Consider the following 26,118-nt stretch of genomic DNA (forward strand, 5'->3'; position numbering starts at 1 on the left):
AAGCGCACAGCCACAGGGCTAGACGAGGCTCCCGTTAGGCTGAATAATGAACTAGGACCAAAATAAGGAAGGTCTGGTGAAAGCTGCACAAAAAAAAAAGACTTTATGATCTGGAAGAATACCACAGTTGGCGACAAATCAGAATGAACTTAATTTATAAAGGTAAGGCGAAGAAAGATAGAATTCACTCGTATAGACCGTTGACCATTACATCGGTGATATACAGGTTATCAATGCAGGCAACCAAATTAAAGCTGCAAGCACGGGTAGAGAATAATGACATTTTGGGAGAACTTCAGAATGACGTCAGGATAGTTAGGCGTTTGGATAGTAACTTATTTGTTCTTACTCAGTGTATTGAAATATCAAGAGTAGAAAGCAGACCATTATATGTGGCCTTTTTAGACATTACAGGAGCGTATGGCAACGTAGACCACAACATTTTGTGGGATATTCTGGAAGGGGAAGGCTTAGGCGACAGTTGTCTACAGCTTTTGAGCGAGATTTACCTACAAATACCGTTTGCGTTGAATGAGAAGGGATGCGGATCGAAGAGAAAGTTTATATCAACAAGGCACTGACACATTCTGCCCTTGAATGAATGTTTGATGTTTAATGGCGAAGGGGCCAGGTATGGCCAAAGAGCGCCATGCTAGTGCTAATGAGTTCGTAGTGGTCTGATAGGTTCAGTGAAGGTAATGTGACGTGGCTGTAAAGGGGCCTTGGAGAGTTGGTATAAACTGCATGAAATCTGCGCGTGATAAAATTATGGTAATGACTAAGGACATGTACTTAAGCACTAAAATTTATTGCAAAAGAGTGATGCAATATACAAAATATGCGAGATGCTAAAGTTCCCTAGAGCACTATCGCCTTGCCAGAGCCCTTGAGGCACGAGGGCGTAGAGGCATGTGCTATACGAAGCAACTATCGCAGCGGCATCCTCTGAAGAGAGGAGGCGCTACTAATGTATGGGGCTAATAACATGAAACAGAGCATCTTTCAGGAAATAAAGGACTGCGTTAGTGTCAAAGAGCAGTTCTGGGCCATGTAGCATTACAGGATGAAGGGGGATGTGCTGCCGGTATGTTAGGGGAAAATGTTTCTTTCTCTCAGATTTGGCTTCCCGACACTTCAGGAGGATGTGGAGGACGGTCAACTTCTCCCCTCATCTACCATAGGTTGGAGGTTCATTTCCAGTGAGTAAAAAGTTACAGGTGCCCATTGTATGACCTCTTCTTAGACAACAGAATAGGACATCTGTTCGGCGTGATTTTGTTGGAGAAGGCCAGAAACCTAATTGTGGCTTTATTACATGCAGCTTGTTATTTGTTTCCACGTCCCACAAGCGTTGCCAGTAGTTTCCCAGTTTCCTTAGCAACAAGGGCTACAGATTTGTGTCAGGGACAGCTGCGGTAGGATTAACAGAATGTGATGCAATTTATGTGGCCATCTGGTGCGCTAGGAAATTACCCTCGATGCCCCTATGACCAGACACCCAGCATATAATGACGTGCTGGTTAGATATATACGCTTTACACAGGATGGAGTATAGTTTAATAATTACTGGATTTTTGTGCTTACAGAATGACATCGATGCCTTCACATCACTTAGAAAGTCCTATATATAACTGATTTTGGGAGTTTTGATTTCCTTATATGCTTCACAGCCGACAATAGTGCGTAGGCCTCTGCCGTAAAGATAGTTCTTTTCAGATGCAGTACACCGGATTCCGTGAAGGATGGACCGACGGCTGCATAGGACACCTCGTCGTACGACTTCGATGCATCTGTGTAGAACTCCGTGCAGGAGTGCTTGCACTGGAGTTCCGGCAAATGCATTTGGATTTCAATCTCTCAAGCCTGCTTTGTAACTTGCAGGAAGGATATATCACATTGTATCGGCTACCACTCCCAACAAGGTAGCAGCTTAGCTGGAGGCATTAGGAAATGTTTGAGGACTGGGACATCCGTTTCAACGCTAAGCTCCCTCACACGCAGTGAGAAGGGCTGTCTTACAGAGGGACGATCGCGAAAGGTATCATACTTGATATCGGTATTGAAACACGGATGCTGATGATTAGACTGAACTTTCAGAAAATATGTTTGGCTGATGTGTATTCTCTGCAGGTGCAGTTACCACTCACTTGATTCCACATATATACTTTCAATGGGACTTGTTCTGAAAGCGCTAGTGGCCAGTGGGATCCCGAGATGGTGTACCGGATCTAGAATTTTTAGTGCGCTCGGGGCGCCAGAATGATAGATCACAGCGGCATAGTCCAATCGCGATCGAATCAGGGTCTTGTAAAGATTTATTAAACACTTCCTATCGTTGCCCCATGTTGTGTGAGACAAAATATTCAGTAAGTTCATTATTTTTAAGCATTTCACCTTGAGATACTTTATGTGTGCAATAAAAGTTAGTTTAGAGTCAACGATGATGCCTAAAAACTTGTGCTCTTTGTTCACAGAGATTTGCTGACCATACGTTCTGATATTGGTACCTGCAATGAGCCCTTTGTTTCTTGTGAAACACACAAGAGCTTTTGTTGGAGTTCACTTTAAATCCGTTTTTGTCTGCCCATTTGGACACTTTGTTCAAGCACTATTGCACTTGCCTCTCACACACTGCCAGGTTGCAGGATTTGAAACCTATTTGTAAGTCATCTTGGTAAACAAAATAAAAAATGGCTGGAGGTAATGAAGCCCGAAGCGTGCTCATCTTCATGATGAAGAGCGTGCAGCTAAGCCAACCTCCTTGGGGTGCACCAGTTTCTTCTAAAAAGGTTGCGACAATACATTGCCGATTTTCACGCGGTAGGTACGTTTGGACAAATAGCTTTCTAGTATGTTTACCAGATTTCCACGAATGCCCATTCCCGACAAGTCTCGCAAGATCCCGTATCGCCACGTTGTGTCATACGCCTTGTCCATATCGAGGAATATCGATAAGAAGAACTGTATATGTACAAGTGCATCGCGGATGTTTCCTTCAATGCGTACAAGATTATCAGTCGTGGACCGCCCTTCTCTGAAGCCACACTGATAGAGATAAAGCATATTGTTCAGTTCAAGGAAATGTGTTAGTCTACGATTAATCATTTTTTTTTTCAAATAGCTTACACAGACACCTTGTAAGATCTATCGAGCGATAACTTTCCGCCAAGGAAGGGTCTTCAACCAGCCTCAAGACGGGAATAACAATGTGTCCGTCGACACTTGGGAGCCGCTGGCCTTCCGCTCACTCGATGGGGGATATCGCTCGATGGGTGATAAGTTATTGACAGATTACGGAATGCTAAGAGATTGGAGAGTTTGCCATGCTGTTGAGTGTCGCGAACCTCAAGAAGAAGGTCGCCACTGCTCATTTTAGTCACTTTGTAGCCAGCACCTGGTGTGTCGATAAGACATTTAGCTACGGTGAAAGATGAGATAGTTATGACTGTCTTTTCGGGATCTTGACTGTGTATCAGATGTATCACATGGACGCGGGGGAAAGTTTCTTTGCGCTGGCTGAATAGCTGGAAAGTTTCTTTGGTGCACCCTCTTTTTTAACAAGCACGATCGGAAAGAGGGGGGAATGACGTCTTAGTCATGCAAAATTCCTTTAATTTCGGTAGCTACGACAGGCACCCACCACCGAGTCCAACAAGGCGGCGCCACGAGTTCGGGAGGAAACGCAGACGCCAGCTGCAAGTAGCTACTATAACCTAATATAGGATAGCCAAGGTTAGATACATACACCAGGTTAACCCTTGGCGCCTAGAAATTCGGAAGAGAGAAGAAATGATAAGAAGACAGGAAAGACGAGACAGCGAGAGGGAAAGCAATAGATTGTATAGAGGGACAGGAAAAGGCGACGGCCGATCTCCTCCAGGTAGGTCAGTCTGGAGGTGCCGTCTATGTGAAGCAGAGGCCTTGAAGGTCCAAACACCTAGCATCAGCTCAACCTCCAGGATCCCCCTTTCCGCAGACACGGCTGAGCCTCTCATGGTTACACGCAGGAGGGTCCAACCCTCGTGTGCTCGGGTACGTAGTGTCGCAATATACCAAATGCCTGCTCACGCAGATGCCCCTGCGGGCTATTGTGCCCTTTATCTTTACTGCCGTTTATGATGTACATGGTGAGGATGGCGAGGGCATTAGAAGGAAGTAATATCGAGTTTAATCTGTCATACAAACGGGCAGGCACAGTAGTAGAGCAGCAGCTTCCAGGTTTATTTTATGCGGACGGCATTGTTTTGCTAGCTAATGTGCAAAATGATTTGCAACGTCTGGCTAATATCTGTGGGCAGGACGCGAGAATTTAGCTTTGACAGCGTTATAAAATCAGGTGTTCTGGTATTCAACGAAAATAGTGAACAGACAGAGCCAATACAGGGCCAGGATATCCCTCGCATAAAATAATATAAATATCTGGTCATATAGACAAACGAAGGCAATATACATATATATATATATATATATATATATATATATATATATATATATATATATATATATATATGTATGTATATATATATATATATATATATCTATATTTATATATATATATATATATATATATATATATATATATATATATATATATATATATATATATATATATATATATATATATATATATATATCTGTAAGCATATGAAAAAAATTACCGACGATTACGTTACTTCCTAATGCGAAATTTGAGCGCAGCAAATAAGCTGTTTCACCTTTTCGATAGATTGAGGCAAAGAAATCGAGCAACACATGTATGCGCTATCACAGAATTTTTTTTTATTTTTCACACGTATTCCTTTAACAAAGACTCCACTAGGTAAGCTTCTGCTTCGGCGGCACGCACCTCTGGATTCTGACGGCGACGGCGCTGGGCCTCTGCTCTGGCAGCTCGTTTAGCAGCAGCAGCAGCAGCAGCAGACGGAGGACTTCCATCGGTCGTCTCGCTCATGGCTCAGAAAGAACTGGCAGATAATTTCGCAGTGGCGAACGGCAGCGGCAATTTCGGCTCGGGCGGTGCACATATACAGATCCGCCGCCACCGATCTGGCTCTCTGATTGCCACCGCACAGGGCGAACGGCAGCGGCAATTTCGGCTCGGGCGGTGCACATATACAGATCCGCCGCCACCGATCTGGCTCTCTGATTCCCACCGCACAGGGGTTGCATTGGAGGAGGAGCGAAGAAAGGAATTAAGTTCGAGCCGGCGCTTTGACAACCGGAGACTCGCAGGAAGAGGGGGGAGGGGGGCGGCGTGTACACCCAGCGGCAAACGACGGGGGCAGAAGCGCGCGCAGCAAGCGGACAACACGATAAAGGGAGGAGGGAAGAGATAGCAGCGACTGACTGATGCCGCTGACGCCGATAGTGAGTCAACCCCAGCTGCGGAGTTGGTTTCAGGGACAACGCCGCCGATGCCGACACAAACAATATGATACCCTCGCTTCCGCAGCGCTAAGAACCAGGTCTAGCCGTGGGAAGGTGGTCACGTATTCGTCGACGTGCCGGGGCCTACGTGAAATAACCGGCGCGTCGGCAACTGAAGAGCACCCTATCCGCCACACAAGAACAGGGGGGGGGGACCCTTTCCTCCTCTTTCTGCATGGCGGCGACGGTGTTCTATGCAGTCACGTTATCTTGACTCTCTAGCGGCGTCAGCGGCATCCAGCGGTATCAGTCGGTCGCTGCTAGCGCTGGGGGGATGAAAGGGGGGCGGAGCTGGTTACGAGGCCGACAACAACGCCGACGACGACGCGAAACCCAGGAACGGACGCCAAAGAGCTGCGCTCTAAAAACAATCGCAGTAAACGGCAAGTGAAATGCAGCCATAATGAAGCACAGGGCGCTATGGGAATACAATAGGTACGAGGTGCTCCCAGGTACGTGGAAAGGTGTAATGGCTCCAGGACCTATTTTTTGTAAATGGTGTTTGCTTTAAGTGGGGGGTACCCTCACGACTCGATGGCAATGAAAGGTCAGTTTGACGCCTCGCATTGGGCGCTCACGGGAAGGCTACAAATGAAGCTGTGCAGGGTGATATCGGCTGGACTAGTTTTGAAGTGAGGGAAGCTCACAGTAAAATTGGTTATTAAGAACCACTCAGGAATATGGAAGAAAGTATATGGGCATGGAGAGTGTTAATGTATTTGTAGAGAAAAAAACATTAATTCACAGTGGAGGAAAAGAACTAGGAAGCTTACCAGCAAGTATGCGGCCTGTAGGTTGAGCAACGCAGCAACAACGAAAGTCAAGCGGAAAGTCAGAGAGGCTGAAATAATCTGATTGGTGGCGGCAATGGAAAAGAAACCTGCCATGAGTAACTAAAGAGGAAAAAACGAAATCAGTAAAGAAACAATTTATGATAACGCGAAAGGGAGGTCTTTACTTTTCGAAGCGAGATCAGGATGCCTTAGTACGCGCACTTATAAAGCGAAAGATAAGAACGAAGAAGCATGTGCTTTCTGCGGTAAAACAAGGGAAACGATAGAGCATGTTTTAATAGAACGTGAAGATATCGGCCCAGCCGTCAATTTAGGCACCAGTGGACTCCTTGAAGCCCTTGGGTTCAGAGAGAGCAGGGCGAAGGTAAATATGTCTGCAATAGAGATTAGTAAGATGCGATGGAAATATTGGTGGAAGAAATGTAGGGAAACGACAATAAATTAAGACGTACAAAAACAACGCTCACAATAGGGGGTCAGAAAGTTTGGTTATGGGAAATCATCGTGCGTTTTTTTTTCTTTTTTTTTAATCCAGGTTTGACATTAGGCAGTATAATAGCAGGACCCTGGTGGCGCAACCCACCGCTCCGTTCCAAAGGAGACGCTCATAACATCCACGCACCCATTCATCCATCCATCCATCCATCCATTAAACGCGCTCAGCTAGCATAGCTATTGACCGCTTTTTCATGGGCAACACCATATTGCGTATGCAGTGGCGCCATCTATGGGCAGTCGGCATGCTGGCTTGGGCAAGCACTCCGTCATGTGTGCCAGGTATACGCTCGGCGTTGGTTCTTGTGTTTGTTTTTGTGCTTGCCTGGTATGTTTACTGTGACGTGGCGTCTTCTAGGTGGAAAAAGATCCTGTGAGGCGTACTGAAGTGGTTTAAGTCGGCATGGCCAGACTTTTTGCTAGCGTTGAGGCGGACGGTGCACGCAGCTCGATGTGTGCGCGCCTGCTTGAGCTAACAATCAAACTTGGAGATCAATAGTGTAGTTGCGTAATGTCCATTCCATAATGTGACCTTATAGCAGTTTTCTGCTTTAGTTATAAGCTGCGGTTTAGGAACAATGAAACATACGTGAAGATCGTAACAGCGTGGGTTGTGCTGTTATACTTTGACAAGCGTTCAAACTGTTAGCTGTAGATTACATGCGTGACCACTTGGTTCAGTCGACGTGGCTTTCACCCACGACTAAAATAGTATTAATTAGTAATAACAGCAAACCTTACAGTGTGAGTTATACTTGCCCAGCAAAACAACCGTTTACGAAATGCGCGAGCATCCGAAGCAGGGGTAGATGCTTGATTACAAATATCATTGCTCTAATTTGCGTATAGTACAAGCATGCGAAATGAACGTGTATAGGTCTGTAAACATTGTGCTGCATGACCATGCGATGTCTTATTGCGGCGTTAGCCCGTTTTCTCTAATTATTTCTTTCGTTTTTCGAGAAAAAGAATGCCAACCAATTTTTTTTCGGTTTTGTTCGTCCAGTCCTGTGCGACGTACTCACCCCTATAAAGGAACTCACAAATAGCCGTCGTATTCTTTTGATGCGATCATTCTCAGATATTACGGCTTTACAGGGCAAGAAAGGCAATGCTGAATCACAAAGCTTATAACTGTATCATGCTGGTTCACCAACCGCAGGGATCTCTGTGTTGAGCAGCCGCCTCAGCTTCATACAGGAGGCTAGCTTAGACATATCATAATGATTTGAAGTCTACTATACTTGAAATTCCTGAGAACGATGCCGGTGCATCACAAACAGTTGATAGCGCCTGGCACTCCGATGTTGGCCGTAGAAGAACATGAGCTTTTATGTTTTAGTTCTACGACAAGCGATCATATAGTGAGCAATGTTTCCATTTCCTGGCAATACGGAGGCACCGATTCTTTTCGTTTAACTAAAACCGATACACCCAAAACTGTTCACAACACATACACACCCTGCGGCTGACGATGCGCATCATATGTTTGCGCTTCCAAAAGATATTTCCACGTACTGTAGTTACCGATGCAACGAAAGGCTACACGCTGGTTTCCCGACGACGCTGTATGAACGGACATTGCGCAAATATCACAAAGTACGAGTTAAAACATCTCTAAATCGTTCCGCAGCACGCGACAGCAATACTTTTAAGCAGCGCCGCGCCAGATCGCACAAGCCAGAGAAAAGGAAAGGCTCGATGCGCGCCCTTTCCAGCTCACCTGATGAAACGGTCTATATGTGTGTAGTTTTACAGCGAAGCTCTCTATAGCTACCCTTCAGCGCTGGTCCGTCCGTCTATGCGTCGCGTCAACACGAAAAATCTTACGTTTGTAGTGTATCACGAATGTTGTGTAGCTCTCAATATAATGTAGGCATCTTACAAAAAAATTAGACTGAAGTTGGTTGATGGGACGTCTCTTGCGTCACGCCGAGTTTTATTTACTTGTAATAATTAGTGTGTTCACAGTGAAGCTGTAAACGTTACAGAATTCCAGTCTGTTGTACATGCATGGCCGTTTACGGAGGGAGTATGGTAAGCGAAAAGGCTTGTAACTCTTGTTTTAACGAAACTGTCCCGAAAAACAGATTCTATGACATTTAGTCGCTCAGACTATACTAACATTACGCCGATTGTGAAATTCCCGTTTGCCACGCGGCGATTCTTGCACACGTCACTACTTCATAAAACAATAAGAATAGATCGCTCCACAGTCAAACGATATATTCGTTGGGCAAGAAAGTACAGGACCGTAAATTTTTTTTTTCATCTAATCGCATGTCGTCTATTACTGTAGAAGCCGGTTTGCGTTGAAGAAAGGAAAAACAAGCCACAGCATCTCCTTAACAGTCATGGTAGCTGGTGATGAGTAAGCGCTAACGTATCAGCGATCACCATTGCGTGTTACGAACACGCCAGTCCATCAGGTAGCTGCGAAATAGTAGCCGCAGTGTTGTTAATGTGTAGTCTGCTCGAATGACAACCAGGTATTGACAATTAGGAAACAAAAATCCGTAGCCCTGTCGCCACGTGGTAGTGGTAGAAAAATTTTTATCACCATGATGCCTTACATCGTTTTTTATTTTCGTCGAGGCTGTAAAACGCTTCATGGGGTATTACGCATTCTTAACCATGCATGAATGTGGTGATGCCGCCGAAGCAAGTCTATGCTTTCATACGTGAAGCAAGTTTCCGACAATATTGAGGGAACATTTAGGGGCATGATGAAAACGGTCAACATAATAACAGTCTAACATTGGCGAAAATGGGCTCCCAATCCCCTCGGTAATCGCAGCGGATTTGAGAAGAGAGTAGGAAAGTTCTGCGACACAGCATCGTGATTTTTGTTCTCCGGCCGTCAACTTTATGTACGCGGCACCATCATAAATTTGTGAGTAAAAGTGATTTCTAAGCTGTGCAGTTACTCTGCTGCTCCTTGCAACGCATAAGACATATCGGTTATCTTCAGGCGGCACGTATGCATAATCGCTTATTTTGTACACGACAACGCTCGCAGTGTCAAGTGGCCGTCCGTCGTCAGTCATGCGTACAGGTGACCTCCCATGGTTTGCTGACGAGGTACACGTGTAGAGAAGAAAAACGGGTTCCGGGAGCCGCCAGTTCTTTTTCGAGGCACTTGGGCGGTCGGTGGAGGTAGGTCTGCCAGAGAAGAGAAAAAAGAAGGGTGCACATATGAGGAAGACGATCGTAACATTGGGAATGATCGTCAGCCCCCAAAGCAAGAGCCACTTTTTAATTTACCAGATGTAAGACATTTACCAGTTCACAACTCAAACGTGAACAATGGCAAAGCCACGTCAGGGACAGACATGTCTCGTAGACGTTTGCACCCGCAGCATGCTAATATATGTCTTGCAAACCATATGGAACATTTCCATGAAGTCTGTATTTTTCCTTCGCCATCTGCTGTTTGCATCGCGCTGCAGCAGATGTTTAGTGAATATCAACTAGACCGACCTAGCATTCAGCTAAATTACCGCATATTGCAGCCAACTGCTATGTGCTTTCGTGAAGAACGCTGGCTACATAACAGTACAGATGTTTAGCTCGTACACCAAACCCAGAACTTTTGACCAAACACGGGCTTACCGGATTCGCGGATGACTCTGGTTACGCATGTAGCGCTATATTGTGATGCTTTCTCCAATTGCGATGCGTTTGAAACCTTCTTGTTTTATGTGAGTGTTCTCGTTGAAGAAATTACATAAAAAAAGAATTTAATGTTAACGATGGTCTTGCTAGCGAAGCTTCACAATATTAGTTAAACATTACATGGCAGGCCACCACAAGAACAACTGCATCTTACGTAATTTCCCAAAATGACACAGTCAAGAACGAAAGAAGCTACTGACGTGCGCCGTATTCTTTCTCTGGTTAAATACTACCAATGGAGATGGCGCCACCAATACGACTGCTTGCCTAAACACCTCTGCTGCTCCAATATTCTGCAATGGAATAGCATAAATGTCTAGCATATTGCCACCAATGCCTACAAAAGCAACAGGCATGACACTTCAAATTTGCAGTGCTTCTGCAGGGTGCTCGACTACTCTTTGTGATCGGTGAAACAGATATCTTTTCGAAGGAGTCTGTGAGGCATGCTTCAAACAGCCTTAGCTGTCATGTAAGTCTTGTAGCAGAATGGCCGCCATAATGGCATAGGCTTGCGTCAGTCGCGAAGGTTGTGTTAAAAAGCTGTTTTGTCACGCACCTCAATAGTTAAGTGGCTTTGGGCTGTTGAGTATGATGCCGTAAGTACAATCTGGGTGGCGAAGGGCGCGTTCCAATGGAGGCCGCACCGTTCGCCTACCACGTAGTACACCAATGAGCCCGAAGTGTCCAAAACTAGTTTGGAGACTTCCACTACAGCCACTGCAAAGTTTCGGGATGTTGAGCCGCATATTTTAATTTAAACGTTTTGTTTTTCACCTCCCTTTCACGCGAACAGTATGCTACAGTAATTTCTGCATCAGTATTAGTCGATGAATGTTTTTGAGAGTGCTTTTATGAACAACTTTTATTTCTTTCTCTTTTTTTTCCCGTAATTCGTATGCTCATATAAATTTTTACAACCCACTTCCTTTTTAGGCCTGCGCAAAAAGGCTCATAGTATTCTTAAAAAGAGAAAAAAAACTTTTTTGTGACATTTGGCGGAGCACACAAATTAAACAGATAGTAGCGAGGAATACTGGACTAGGGGACCTCGCTAGGTGATTAGTTAGAAATACTTCAAGTTCTAATCTTATGCGCTTATTTTATAGAGAAGTATAGTCTAGCTCTCATGTTAGTATTTCACGGGTTAATGTTTACATTCATCTCCCACATGCAAATATCTCTTCCTTCGGCGGCAATATCAGTAGCAACAGTCCTACGACATCTGCACCTCATAGCGTGCTCGAATCGGTGAACTCAACTGCATGTGCATCTAATGCTGCTACAAGACAACTTTGACGCCTTGCACACACTGTTATATTTACGCAGCCTTTGTTGTTAGATCGCACTTAGCTGAATTACTTTGTATGGACTTTACTGACAGATGCGCCGATAATTAACTCGGCAAGGCTGTGCATACCTTGGTGCTGAAGAGCCCACGAGTGCTAAATTTGGACGCCTGGTCCTCGTACAGACGTCCTTCGTCCGTGATGCATCAGCACCGACTGATAATGATTTTTTGCCTGAACCACCCCGTGTCACTAATGTGCCAATGACATCATATTCAAACCGGCGTTGCCGCGCAGTGCTGAACCACCCCGTGTCACTAATGTGCCAATGACATCATATTCAAACCGGCGTTGCCGCGCAGTGCTGAACCACCCCGTGTCACTAATGTGCCAATGACATCATATTCAAACCGGCGTTGCCGCGCAGTGCTGCCGTCACTGTCGTTCCTGTGCGCTTTACTCACGCCGATGTTCTCCTTGATGACTCGCTCGAACCTCCCGGACGAGGGAGGCGGCAATGAATGCAGGAATCCAAAGGAGACAATCTCTCCACGGAAGAAGGTCACGTATACGGGGAACAGGTGCTCGCACGCCATGTTCTCGGTGATGTTCCAGAAGTAATGGCGCCCTGCGAAGAGTGGGACAACTTTAGATACCATTTCACTATGTGATAGTCCCCAGCTGTGAACGAAAATTTCCGCCTGTATAATTATAATGCACAAGGGTTACTTTTGATACGCAAGTAAAAGCGTCCATTTGAAGGAGAAAGAAGAAGGCAGTGCCAGGGAGGAAACACCTTGAATGGATCCGCACTTCCCCCCAAAACACATTTCCTGAATGTTTCGTTGTTCTGGAACGCTCAAGGAATAAGCTTGTCGTTTTAAATAGAAAAAAAATAAGCATATAAATCATTTTCAGTTTATAATTGAGAGAATTTGCTTCATAATCAAAGAAATTTTCGCTTCTGCAACAGGAATTTCAAATGGAAGAACAAGCAAAAATTTTCTAGCAGTAAATGATAAATTAAATGCCCATTTTCATCCAAAATGATTTGTGTGCAACTAATGTTTTTGAAAGTGCAAATATTTAAGCGCAATACAAGACTTTATTTATTATGCAAGAAAAGTCAATTAATAAATAAAACCAAGAGATACACAATATAGGTAGCACTTCTCCAAGACAGGAGTAACAAAACGCAGGCTTATTCACGCCTTACTGAAACGAACTAGTGCTTTTGTTTTGTATACACGGCTGTGTATTGTAATGTAATGCCTCCAGCATGATAGGTACTATCTGGATGACAATTACATTACCGTTGTGATTCTTTTATTTATATAAGTCTCCTAATGCGCCACACGTAACCGACTGTTAATGACCATTCTAAGCTATACTTAGCTACAGCAGCTATCAGAGAAAAGAAAATTATGGTGCATTGCGCAACAGTTGTGGAGCGGGAGACGTTCTGGTTCCTACTGCGCGCGCATAAAGCTTTTGTATTTTATTGCAAGTTTACTTTTTAACTGTCCAAATTTTCTTTTATTCCATCCACCAGCACTCAATCAAAGACCTCGTTTTAGAAGGTGCTAAACCGCTAAGCCAATTTCACAATTATTTGCGATTGTCTGCCGTACGCAATGCACTGACACAAGGCTATCTGATGCGGGGTGTCCGACTAGATTCAGGCCACCCCACACTTTGCTAAACTTGCGTGTTGAGTGGCAGACTACATGGAAGAGCGCTCAAATGAATTAATACCTTGACAGGGGCGACAAAAGGAACATTAGTAGCTTAAACACACTGGCTTCTGTTATTCTCATATGCCCACTAAAGGGACTGCTACTTATGCCACCCGTGCTCCCTATTCCCTCCGTACTCACCCATGCCCGGGTAGCAGGCCTCGCGCACCCACAAGCTGTTACGCAGATCATCGTCGTAGCGCGGTGCCGACACCAGTCGACTCAGAGCCTCGGTTTCACGCTGCAAGTAAACGTTCGAGCCGACGCCTTCCTCTTCAAGCTCACGAAGTGTGCGACCACGAGCACAGATCAGCTCTGCAAATGTAAATGGCGAAACCATGCAGTCAGCAAATTTTCATCGCGAAGCACTCATTATCTTGCTGCAGCCAAGCAGGAATATCCTAATGCATTACGTATTGCACTTTCTGAAAGATCTATTTTATTGTATCAATGCGAACTGCTTAAGTTTTGACATGTTTAAGTTTTGAGCCCATTGAGGGAGAAGTGTATGAAATTTTAGTGACATCCTTCTGGCTCCTAAATCGTTTAGTGCGACAGCAGTAACCCTCTCCCCCAACTACGCAAAGGCCCCTAACAAAGTGTAAACCTCTTCCGATTCTGTGCAATGCACCACCCCTCATATGTAGGCGAAGACGAAAGCAGAAAGCTGAACAGGGTGATAGTGGCCGATAACTACGGCGTCATGATGACCGTGGTGAGATGGCGACAACAACAAGGTGGTGGCCTCACAATAAAGAGACGACTGCAGAGGCAGCATGAAGATAACGTTTAAATAAGCGAACTTAATCGAAGCGAACAGGGCAGACTATCGGATAGTGACTCTCTGAATGACTGCTGCGATGAAAGCTTTGCTGTGAGCGTCGGTCGAAAAGCGCAAAATATATGCTGCGTTTGTGTACTATCTCCTCTAGCTTTCGAAATTCATGCGCTGAGACGCAGATCTCTGAGTTTGCATATTGCGCGGTACCATGCCGGCACTAACTTTTGGGTGCTAAAGCTGCCCAACGGAGTATTGACTAAAGGCTGTATAACGTGTCAGGCGCCGCTTGGTCATTATAATAAAAAATTTGCTATAAGTACTGGTTGTTGTCAATACTTTGTTTCTTTCTTCCCCATATTGTCGGTTTGTGGCGACGGATAGTAAGGTAAAGAAGAAGAGGATCACGGTCACAGCTTGGCCATGACCGACATGAGCCTAATCAAGAGGATAAACGTACAGGGAGGTCAACTCTCATAGCTCATAACTTCTGTCAATATAAACACGTAAAATTAACTTTTCTGTTATTTAGTTCAATGAACAGTACATGAAACATGTAGCTATTTGTTTCATAATGACTATATTCATATCACAAGTTATGAATATTGATCAGACCATGGAATGTAAAGCATATCTTGGTGATGATTAAGTAATCGTACTACTCATGGTGGGTGGACTGAGAGTAGTGTCATTGCACTTTTACATGGGTTGATATCTGTTCGGTCCACTGATTATTGTGCAGAACAAGATAGATATTTCTGCGAACTATATTCATTCGGAACGGCTCATTCTAATTACAAAGATATTACAGGCTTATATTACTAGTCCTGGACATATAATTTCCCTGGCGATTATATTGCAATTGACAAGTAATTATCAGCACATAACTGCTCGAAAAGAAAAACTACCTACTTATGTAAGTTCAATGTATTCTTCTGAGGCAAGCTTGCTGTACGTTGCTTATTGCACGTGGAGTATTACTCAATAATTACTCATAAAAGAATTAGTGAACTAGCTGCAGAGAGCACATGAATAATTTCCGTTGGCAAATAGGGTGAATAAAACTGTTTTAACGTATACGATGGCTACACGCATATCACGGAGTTATTAATCATTAGGCGTGTAAAAGAGGATACCACACTTGTCATCTTTGCGCGTCTGTTAACGTTAGTTGCACTCACATGTGTTTGTTAAGGCTAACAAAGCAGGCTATCAAAACGTTTTAAATGAACCTGCTATAATAAATGAGATGAGCGATTTGTCTAAAAGTACAGTAGAAATCAAGCTAATCGGACGTATGAGTACAAACTCCCGGGGTCACACCGAGTGTATGCCGTCTTCAGACCCACCCCTTCACTAAACCTACACAATTCTCTGGCTTTAAGTAACAAAAACTGCAAATAACGACACCATAAGTTGGCAGAATGGACTTATTCGAATTCCATCAGCACGCTACGTTCTGATAATTTGCAACGTAATGATGCAATCAACAGATGTGCGCCTATTTTGTGATTTTGTGTTGCCTAAATGGCTGTTATGGCCTATTATGCCTGTTTTCTGGTAAAGTAGTTAGTGTGAGCCCATATTAATTCAGTTTAAAGTACTCACCAGGTGGGAGAAAGTAGACTGTGAGAAATTGTATGTCTCTGCCCGCGACAGTGTCCATGATGTATCCAGCACGAGGGTGCATCCTGGAATTCTCCACATGAAACTTAACAAAAGCAAAATGAAATGATGAGCCCGTTGTAGGGAAGATGCAGAAAACGTCGGGCAGCAGTGTAGTAAACCAATTTCATTATGTCCGCACCTTAAACACCGATGAAACATCTTATTTGGTGCATAGAAGAAGTGTGTGATGACGTAGACTTTAGCATAAATTCCCTGCTACTCAACGTTGTACATTTGACTGGAAAATAATATCACCAAGCACATTGAAATGCCCTAGCCTAATTGGAGGGCAGAACCAAACGGCAGATTGATCTAAAAGACATTTGGGCAATATACTTATACTCAAACCATATCGCCAGTTTTTGGTACAAGATTGAGCCAAATTTTTTTTATCGGCTCGCAAATAGCTAACAACACAAGCTTGCAAGACGAATGCCGTTCATATGACACGTGCGCACACGCTCAAGAATTACGCGAAAAATTGGCGCACTCACCCCTGACTGCAAGCCCGAAATGACACCATTCACGTCGTATAAGAGCACCACTGAAGGATCGTTGTCTTTCATGAAGCGAAAGCCATAAAACGTGCCTGCGAAATTAAGATTGAACGAAATTAGGCATATAGCCTCAAAGTCAATGCGATACAATAAGAAACACCGTAAAGGAAATATCTGAAGTAATTTTGACCGCGTGGGAGAAGGAGTAAGGACACAAGGCAGGGATGCTAACCAGAAATGCGTCAGGTTGGCTACCCTATTCCGGGGGACGTGAAAGCGGGAATAAAAAGGTGAGATATAGAGATGAGAAGGGGGAGACGCGGTGAGAGGGTTCGTGCTCGCACGCGGATGTCCTGAGCAAGTCAAAGGCATGCGCATAGGTCAGTCGCCCCCACGAAAGGCAAAATTGTGTTCACAGCTTTGTGGGCCCACGAGTGATGGGGACACTCTTCATGTAGCACCTGCACGGGCAGAGGTCGATCATCCAGTAGTCGCAATGTGATAGGTAATGTTTATCATTCCGACTGAAATTGATGACCGTGGCACAATAAATGTTCAATGTTCTCTTCCGCGCCGCAGACATCGCATGAAGCACTGTCGGTCATTCTAATCAAAGTAGTGTACACCTTCGTGAAAGCCACTCCAAACCCGAGCTGGTATAGAAGCGATGCCTCACGTCGGTGAAGCCTGGTGGAGGTCGCATTTGGAGCGAAGGGCTACCTGGTGCGCCTTATAATTGGGGTCTTCCACTCTGTTGGAGAAAACTTGCACGCCAGGTGACGAAGCAGCCCTGTAGCGTCTATCCTCGTAAGAGGAATGGAAACTTGGGATTTTGGGAATGGGATGGGATCTTGGGGCGACTCTCGAGCAGCTTTGTCTGCGTCATCATTTCCACTGATCCCTCAGTGGCCAGATAGCCACTGGGAAATAATTTTTTGGCTTATCTGTTTTAAGTTATGTGAAGTTTGACAATTCCGTACTTTAGCTGTTAGTGAATTCCACGGAGAACTGACTGCATACTGTGTAAAGCTGATGTAGAGTCGGAAAACACGGCTCATGAACCAGGACTCTCTGTGTCAGTGAACTGAAGCGCAGTGCGCAGAGCCGTTAATTATGCAGCCGTGGACGTTGCCAAATGTGACGTCTTCAACTGCAGTGCTATTGCTCCCATCGGTATAAACTCAGCACCACCAGAACTGCTCGATCTAGTCGATCCGTCAGAATAGATGTGTACTTGGCTAGTGTATGTTTCGAAAAACAGGAATTAGCTCAATTGTTTTAGTGGAGACGATGATATATCTGCCTTTTTCAGAAGTCCTCCAATTAAGAAGTGTACTTCACGACTGCACAAGCACTATCGAGGAGAAGCCGGCCTGGCGCAAATGCGCACCCCGATGTAAGCGAGGCGCGATATGAACTGACAGTTATGCTATATTACGTACATGAAGGCTCTTTCGACGGTGAGTGCGGCGAGGTTATGGCAAAATGTCCGGGCAATGTGCCTAACATGTACGCGCATCGTCATGACGGCGATGGGCGTCGTGATTGAATAATCTTGAGCAATGGCAATGGTTCAACCGCAGAACCACTGAGTGATAATAAAAGTCACAAGCGCAGAGCTTGGGCCTGAATGCTCTAAGTTGAACGCAAATTACTTCTGCAGGTGTTGGATATAACAGGTAGGCTGTACCAGAAGAACCCGATAAATAACACCCTGTACAGCTGCAACATGGATTCTGTGGACACCCCCAGTTCTTTCCTGCAAGAAACAGTCGCTTTTTCACGTGGTTCGCGTGAGGAGTTTAGGGCAGGTCTCTGTCAATCGCAACCCCCGTGAACCTGGCACTTCTGCTGAACGATATCACTTGCACGGTAATTTATATGTGGATGTATGCAGACATTGGCTTCCAGGTAAATGCCACCACTGCCTATTTTTCACGCGTCACCTACACACCTTGTTTAGGAAAGTAGCATGATATCGATGAGACCGCCTTCTGAAGCCAAGCACGAAGCTGAAGCCGTTTCACCCCCGACGTCCAGGTAAATATGTCGTCAGCGTAGATAGACAGTCGAACGGTACTTGCAAGGTTCTCGATTAGTCCAATAAGGGCTAGATTAAAATGCATTACGCTTTGTACTCCGCCCTGAGGCTCTCCGTGGCAACTGTAGTACTGGGGTGTCAGGCCATCCCCGGTGAGCACGTAGAATGATCGCATCTGTAGGTAGCTACGAACCCCGAGATATACCTTGCCACCCAGCCCTATTGATTCTAACGGTTTAAGGATGGCTTCATGGGTTACACTATTGTGAGCCCTTTTAATGTCTAGCAGCAAGGCAGCGCAGAAGCGTTAACAGGCCTTCTGAATTTCCATGTACGTTATCAAGTCTACAACGCTGTCTATAGATGAACGCAGCGTTTGAATCCGGTCAACATGTCTGGGTAAACTTCATAGGGCTCTCAGACGCGGTAGAACCATCAGTTCTATTAGTTCTCCTATAAAATAGCAAGCACGATCCGATGGTGTCGCGCAACGTCCAAATACGACTTGCCAACTTTGAGGAGCGGAATCAGGTGACTTCACTTTAATGCCTGGAGAACCGCCCCAGTATGCCACGAGTCATTGTACAGGCACAGGAGTTCCTTTTGAGCTCATTCACCAATGTTACACAGTGCGCGATATGCAATGTCTTCTGACGCTGAGGAACGCCCTCACAAAGGAAGCGCAGCCTCTAGTTGGTCCAGAGAAAAAGCGCACTCCATGCGCGCATGGCGTAAGAACGGTGAGTGGTGGGGAGCCAGCGTTCCAGTGGAACTTCCTTCACCGGTCATCATCCTAGAGAAGAATCCTGCGACTTAAATCTCTCTGCATTGTAGGTAAACAGCTAGGAAATTGAATGCATGACACTGTCTAGGGATTCACAGAGGCAACTAACTGTTCTCCATCTAAGAGACAAAGGCTTCTGGGAATCCAGAGACTCGCAGAAAGACACCCAACGTTTCGAAGTCAGCTTAAACATACGACGCTGCATTTTATTATGTGTGCGTCTGGCCAATCTCAAATCATGAATGGACATTTTGGAACTACATCTTCGTTCCGCCCGGCGGTGAACTGCACAAAGTTTATGTAGCTCGATGTGGAATCCGGTGCATGCGGAGCTTTTCCTGATCGAATGTGTGACAACACGTAAAGCACCTTTTATTGCTTCCCTGGGGCTCGATGGTATGTAGTCTGGACAGCAGCTTTGCAGGATTGATTTCAATTTTCGTCAGTGGATACATTGGCCGGCTCAGGAGAACTTGCAGTTAGTCAGCCCCTCAATCGGGAGATAAGTTGGGATGTGGCCACTTTCCCGCATTTCCAAGTGCGAGAACCCTTCTTTTACACGAGCGCGAACCAAAGCTAAGGTTGAGGTAGCTACTACACGTGGTTCCGCGCAGATAGATGGGATTTCCATCATTTAACAAAGTACTTCTTCAGAGGCAATGGACGCCAATGTATTAAGTGCATCACATGCTCGGTCCTAGTCCATCCTTGTTTTGCCCTTCTTTCCAGTTGTCGAACCCGCGACCGCGCTCTAAATAGCAGGACTTCCATCCTCTCAGATGCAATGGCAGGCGAAGAAATAACTCAATTTCTCCAAAGGGTGTTCGTTCCGCTTGAAATTTAATGTTGCAGGTTTTGCTTCAAGTCACTGCAAAACGTTTTTTTTTACAGATTCCATATTGCATCTCTGCAAACTCGCGCACTATTGTGCACTCCGCCTTTAGCCCCTTCCAAACTTTTAGTTTGCTCTAAATTTACCCGCTCGCTCAGCGTAAACAAGGGAAAACAGAAGCTCTAGCCTATGCTTTACGACAAATATGTGAATTTACTCTCATAAGTTACGCGTACCTTGCCAAACTATCACTGCCTAGAGAAACAAACTAGCGCTTATATGCAGAGTCAGGCAATCTTAGGACGCACATCGCTTACCTGCGCACTGACTGTTCAGTTGGACGAATCCCATCTCTTCTGCCTGCTTCGCCGTCAGTGGCATCTGAGCGAACGCACTTGCTTTCCAATTGCGCATTCCCCAGGTCACTGCAGCAAAACATACGCAAGTGTTAGTGGGCTTCAAAGCGAAAGCCTTAAGTGCGTCATGGGTCGAAAAAGCCATTGTCCGGCGTTATCGAAAAATTGACCGTCCAACGTTATGGCACCTAAGATTCAATGGCACCAAACTTGATGGTGCCGCCATTGAGGGTAGAACCCACGACCATTAATGGAAGCTAAAACCAAGGCCTTTGGTGTAAATAAAGCGAAGTTAGCTAAGGCACTCTAACCCTCGAAATTTGCTGGGAGTCTGACTCACGACCGTTGCTAGAAGTCGAACCCACCACCTTGGGTGTTAAGTGAGGCGAATTAAGGCACAGTTAAGATAGCGTTAATTAAGGCACTCGGACCCACAAACTTTTGTGGAAGAAAATAAGTAATAGGAGGCAACAACGCAGGCCCATGAGAACCTGAAGTAATTTAATTAATGTGTCGTGAGCGCGCACGCTTTCGCCTTCGTCCTTTTTAGCCTACGCTAAAGTGACTAACCTTTTTACCTGTGTTCGCCACACTGGGCGCTGAAATGAAAAAAGGTTACTGTAAACCTCTCGTAGCCTAAGTTAGGTAGTCAACCATCAAGCCTGTAGCATAGCCATGGCGTGCTCGCAATAACGCCAGACCAGTGAAGCCTCAGCGTAGTCAGTAGAACAAAATGAACCTTTATTCAAAGGTGTAGAGCGTATTTATAAGTAGCCGAGTGGCAGGAAGATAGAAAGGAGCACGTGTTAGTAGAGATAGTCCGAACCCGAAGGATCGCCAGATGAGGCGATAAAAGGTGCGCGCACTTCGAAAATGCGTTAAGTTGCAACATTCCTTCCTCCTCAGAAATGAAAGCGTTGCACTGGCTTGCGTTCTCTCGTTGAGCGTCTCAGAGTTTGTTGGGCGACACCTGTATGCAACGGGGCCACTGGAATATCTGGTGCCGCAAAGTCTGGAGACCGGGTGCCATTTGGAATGCGCCGAGCGGTTATGCCTTCATCCGGATTCACCGTTTCTGGATGCTGTAGTTGTGTTGCTTGGTCCGGCTCACTACGATGTGTGGTGGTTGTAGTTACTGTCGGTTTGACGCCTGGTACTTCCTGTCGAGGGCGGACCTGGTCCACGTGCCGCTGGATGACTCCGTCTGATGTTTCCACGGTCACCATTCTCGCTCCCGACGTCGCCTTCACATGACCGGGCGTCCACTTGCTCCCCACACCGTAATTGCGGGTATACACTTCACTTGCAGGTAGCGGGAGCCAGTCATCTTGGTCCTCTTTTGGCCCTGCAAGTGCTGGAGGAAAGCATGTGTCCAAGCGTGAGCGTATTTGATAGCCCAAAAGGAGCTCTGCTGGGGATTTACCCGATTTTCGCGGAGTCCTCCGGTAGTTAAATAGCAACCGTACTAGGTTCTCTTCCAGTTTTCCTTTCGTCATTTTTCGAAGACCATCTTTTATCGTTCGCACTGCCCTTTCCGCCGCACCATTAGACTGGGGATGGTATGGAGCGCATCGAAGGTGCACAATGTTGTTGTTTGCCACGAACAACGCGAAGTCTTGACTGGCAAATGGGGTCCCGTTGTCAGAAACGATCGTGCGCGGTATTCCAAACCTGCTGAAAATGCCACGCAGACAGTCAATGGTAGTCTGCGTTGAGGCATGTGACAAAGGTATTGCTTCGAGCCATTTGGTGTGTGCGTCGACTACTACGAGTATCATTTTTCCGCAGATCGGACCCGCGTAGTCAATGTGAATACGGGACCACCTTTCGCCTGTTTCAGGCCAGTTAACGACGGGAGCTGCAGTTGGCATCGGCAGATTTTGCACACAGTACTGGCATTGTGCAGACACGTCTTCAATATTTTTGTCGAGGCCTGGCCACCAGAACAAAGAACGAGCGACAGATTTCATTGCCGGTGAACCCTGGTGCGTTTCATGTAGAAGATGCAGCACTCGCTCCCTAGCTTCGGTCGTTATTATGACCCTATTACCCCAGTACACCAGTTCATGTGCTACGGATAATTCGAGCTTGCGGTCAAAAAACGGCAGTACGGCCCGGGCCATTCCGTTTGCGTTTCTGGGCCACCCATGTAATATGTACCGTTTGACCTCGACCAGGACAGGGTCAAAAGCCGTTAATGCTTTCAGCTCACGCGTTGTTATGGTGCCATTGTTCAGCTGGTTTAGCGACAGCACATATTCGGGCGGCTCACCGTCATCGTCAGATTCCGAAGATCTTTGCGGAAGTCGGCTGAGGGCGTCAGCATCTGTCGTCCTGGTGCATACTGTAGCCGGTAGCGGTAGGCCCCCAGGTGGAGTGCCCAACGTTGTATCCGTGCGGCGGCCATTGTGGGCGTCTGCTTGTCCGATTTCAGCAGGCCCAACAATGGCCGGTGGTCAGTCACTAAGGTAAATTCCCGACCTAGAAGGTAGTCGCGGAATTTCGTGACGCCGAATACCAGTGCCAGTGCCTCTCGCTCGAGCTGCGAATAGTTGCGCTCCGCCTGCGTTAATGTTCGCGAGCGGAACCCAATGGGCCTGTGAACGTTACCGGTCGTGTGAAACAAGACAGCTCCCACACCGTACGGAGACGCGTCACACTCAAGTTTAAGTTCCTTCGAAGGGTCGAAATGAACTAGAACCTTGGCTGTTTTAAGGCTTTGCTTGGCAAGATCAAACGCGTGCTCTTGCGGCTGTTTCCATTGCCAGCGTGCGTTCTTTTCAAGCAGTTGATACAATGGGCCAAGTGTGGTTGACATGTTCGGCAGAAACCGCGCGTAAAAAGTAATCATACCCAAGAATGAACGAAGCTCACTGACATTACAGGGGCTCGGTGCCTTCATGATAGCGTCAAGGTTTTTTTCTGTCGGATGAAGCCCATCACGATCGATCCGATGGCCTAGATAAGTTACTGCTGGGCTGCGCAAGTTGCATTTATCGAACCTTAGCTTTACACCGCGCTCTCGGAAGCGCTGTAAGATGTTTTTCAGCCTTTCGCCGCCGTCACTCGCTTTTTCGGAAATGAGCACATCGTCAAGATAAGCCTGTGCTCCTGGAAGGCCAGCCAATACCTCATCCATTTTCCTTTGGAATATTGCGGGCGCTGAGGCTATACCGAAAGGAAGTCGATTGTAGCAAAATAGCCCTTTTGGCGTATTAATGACGCAAACTTTCTTCGCGTTATCGTTTAGCGCCACTTGATTGTATGCATCCCGTAAATCCAAAGTGCTGAAATAGTCCCCATCGTGTAATCGGGCAAACATATCCTCAATGATTGGCAATGGGTATTGCTCAGTTGCACACGCTGGATTTACTGTGGCCTTGAAATCGCCGCAGATTCTTACTGCGCCGTCTTTCTTAAGCACTACGACTATGGGCGTTGCCCATTCAGAGTGTGCCACCGGCGACAGCACGCCCACAGAAACTAAACTGTCTAGCTCGAGTGACACTCGCTCGCGTAGCGCGTATGGAATGGGTCTGGCCTTGCAGAACTTGGGTACGGCGCCTTCCTTCATGTGCAGGCTGGCTGGAGGACCCTTGATTAGCCCCAGTTCCTCGGAGAACACGTCGTTGTAGTCATTGAATATGCTGTTCACGCTGGATTCGCTCGAGTCATTTGTTGCCGCCGAGTTCTCTACAAAACTAACCACTGGAGCACCTGCGCTGTTCAGCCGCTGGATTAAATCGCGACCGCAGAGGCTTGGTCCCGCACAGTCCAAGACTGTCAGCGCACACTCCACTGTCACCCCTTTATGACAAACCTGGAGCGCAAGCTCCCCAAGTACTGGAAGGCGTCCTGTGTAGCAAGATAAATTGAGACTGGACGGTTTCAGTTTCGGCCATTGCTCACGGTGCTTATAATATAGTTCACGCGGGATGACACAAACGGGCGACCCGGTATCAACTTCCATGCTCAGCTGCACACCGCACCAATCAAACGTTCGGCGGATCGGCGGTTCCAGACAGCTTTTTCGTTGGGATACCAAAGTCCAAATGTGGGTGGCTTCGGATTCCTTGTCGGCTGAGGCTTCCGTCCCCAAGAGGGTGTTAGTTTGGGCTGTCCTTGCCGTGCCTTGTTCTCTAGCCCCGCGACTTCGACATTTCCTTGCAAGGTGACCACGTCGTCCACAGCGGTAACAGCGAGCGTTAGACCAGGAGCAACACGCGTCATTATGTTTTGTACTACCGCACCTTGCGCATTCTTGACGTGTGGCAGCCCTCCTCTCATCCACTAGAGTTTCTTTCCGATACGCCTGTACTTTTAACACGGGTGTCGTTGCCGGTCCGATCATCTCTTTTACATCACTATCCGCAGCCTCAGCTGCAAGGGCCATCGCTTCAGCGTCTTCTAGCGTTAATTCTCGCTGTGCCAGTAGCTGCTTCTGCAGGGCACCTGACCGTATTCCACAAACAATGCGATCTCGAAGCATGCGATCCAAAGCACTGCCAAAATTGCAATTGTCAGCTATTCGGCGAATGTCTACCAGGAATTCATTAACAGGCTCGCCCTCCGCTTGACAACGACTGAAGAACTTGTAGCTTTCGGTGATTTCGTGTCTTTTGGGACTGTAGTGCTCACTCAAAACTTCGACGACTTCTTCATACGTCAATGCATTTGGCTTGCGTGGAGCCACCTTCCCTGCCAGCACTTGGATCGTATGCGTATTTAACGCAGCAACAAGCAATGCTCTTTTCTTAGTCGAGTCTTCAATCGCATTCGCTTCGAAGTATGCTTCTACTTTAATAAGGTACGGCTTCCACTTATCTTTGCCTTCTTCGAAGTCGGGAAGTTGGTGAGCCATGATGACCTTGGTTTCTCGGTTCTGCGTGGGTTCCGGTTCAGCGTCGACTTTCACTGCATGGGCGATGTCCATCCTCGTCGCCACTGTAGCATAGCCATGGCGTGCTCGCAATAACGCCAGACCAGTGAAGCCTCAGCGTAGTCAGTAGAACAAAATGAACCTTTATTCAAAGGTGTAGAGCGTATTTATAAGTAGCCGAGTGGCAGGAAGATAGAAAGGAGCACGTGTTAGTAGAGATAGTCCGAACCCGAAGGATCGCCAGATGAGGCGATAAAAGGTGCGCGCACTTCGAAAATGCGTTAAGTTGCAACAAAGCCGTTAACAATGGGCCACCGTGCCATGAAGAAATTATTCGAGGAATAAAATGATGCATCATAGATATTTTGAGTAATGAATTGAGCGGCTAGCCCCTGCACACCAGTGCGAATTCTAGCAGGTGGTGTACATTTCCCTTTCTTGGTTGTGCTCTTTTTCGGCTGTTATTTGTCCGTCCTCTGGTGGAGACCTTCAGAGTGGATGTTGTTGGTATTCTTGACTAGTGTCCATCTCGGTCGTTTACTTAGGCAAAAAAAGTTCTATTCTCCTCCTTAGAATGCACGTTATCATTGTCCATCGCGCTTTAACCTTTTTTTGCTTTGAGATCAACAGTTTGCTGGGAATGAAGCAGTGATTCACAAAAACATACCAACTCAATGCTCGTGAGATGAAAAAGGCACCTACACCTTGTCGAAACCGCAATTACGAGGCATCAGTTTCTCACAATACGAGCTAAAAGGAAAACTGGCGCTGCGGCGTTGTGCAAGCATGGGAATGCCGAGACATAGTGGCTTCGGATAAGCATCGTTATCACTGAGCCACGATACCTTAATCACACATTGTCAGCAC

General features: G+C 46.2%; 1 protein-coding gene across 1 annotated transcript; it reads right to left on the bottom strand.

The window, feature by feature from the left end:
• Positions 1 to 21,618: 21,618 nt before the first annotated feature.
• Positions 21,619 to 25,305, bottom strand: LOC142586122 (uncharacterized). Its single transcript, XM_075697375.1, has 4 exons — positions 24,738 to 25,305; positions 23,733 to 24,227; positions 22,645 to 22,853; positions 21,619 to 21,717 (listed from the first exon to the last, which is right to left on the bottom strand). The coding sequence occupies exons 1-4, from the start codon at positions 25,303 to 25,305 to the stop codon at positions 21,619 to 21,621; spliced, it is 1,371 nt and encodes a 456-aa protein (XP_075553490.1).
• Between the last annotated feature and the right edge of the window lie 813 nt (positions 25,306 to 26,118).

The sequence above is a fragment of the Dermacentor variabilis genome, chromosome 6 (genome assembly GCF_050947875.1).
Source record: "Dermacentor variabilis isolate Ectoservices chromosome 6, ASM5094787v1, whole genome shotgun sequence".
Taxonomy (NCBI): Eukaryota; Metazoa; Arthropoda; class Arachnida; order Ixodida; family Ixodidae; genus Dermacentor; species Dermacentor variabilis.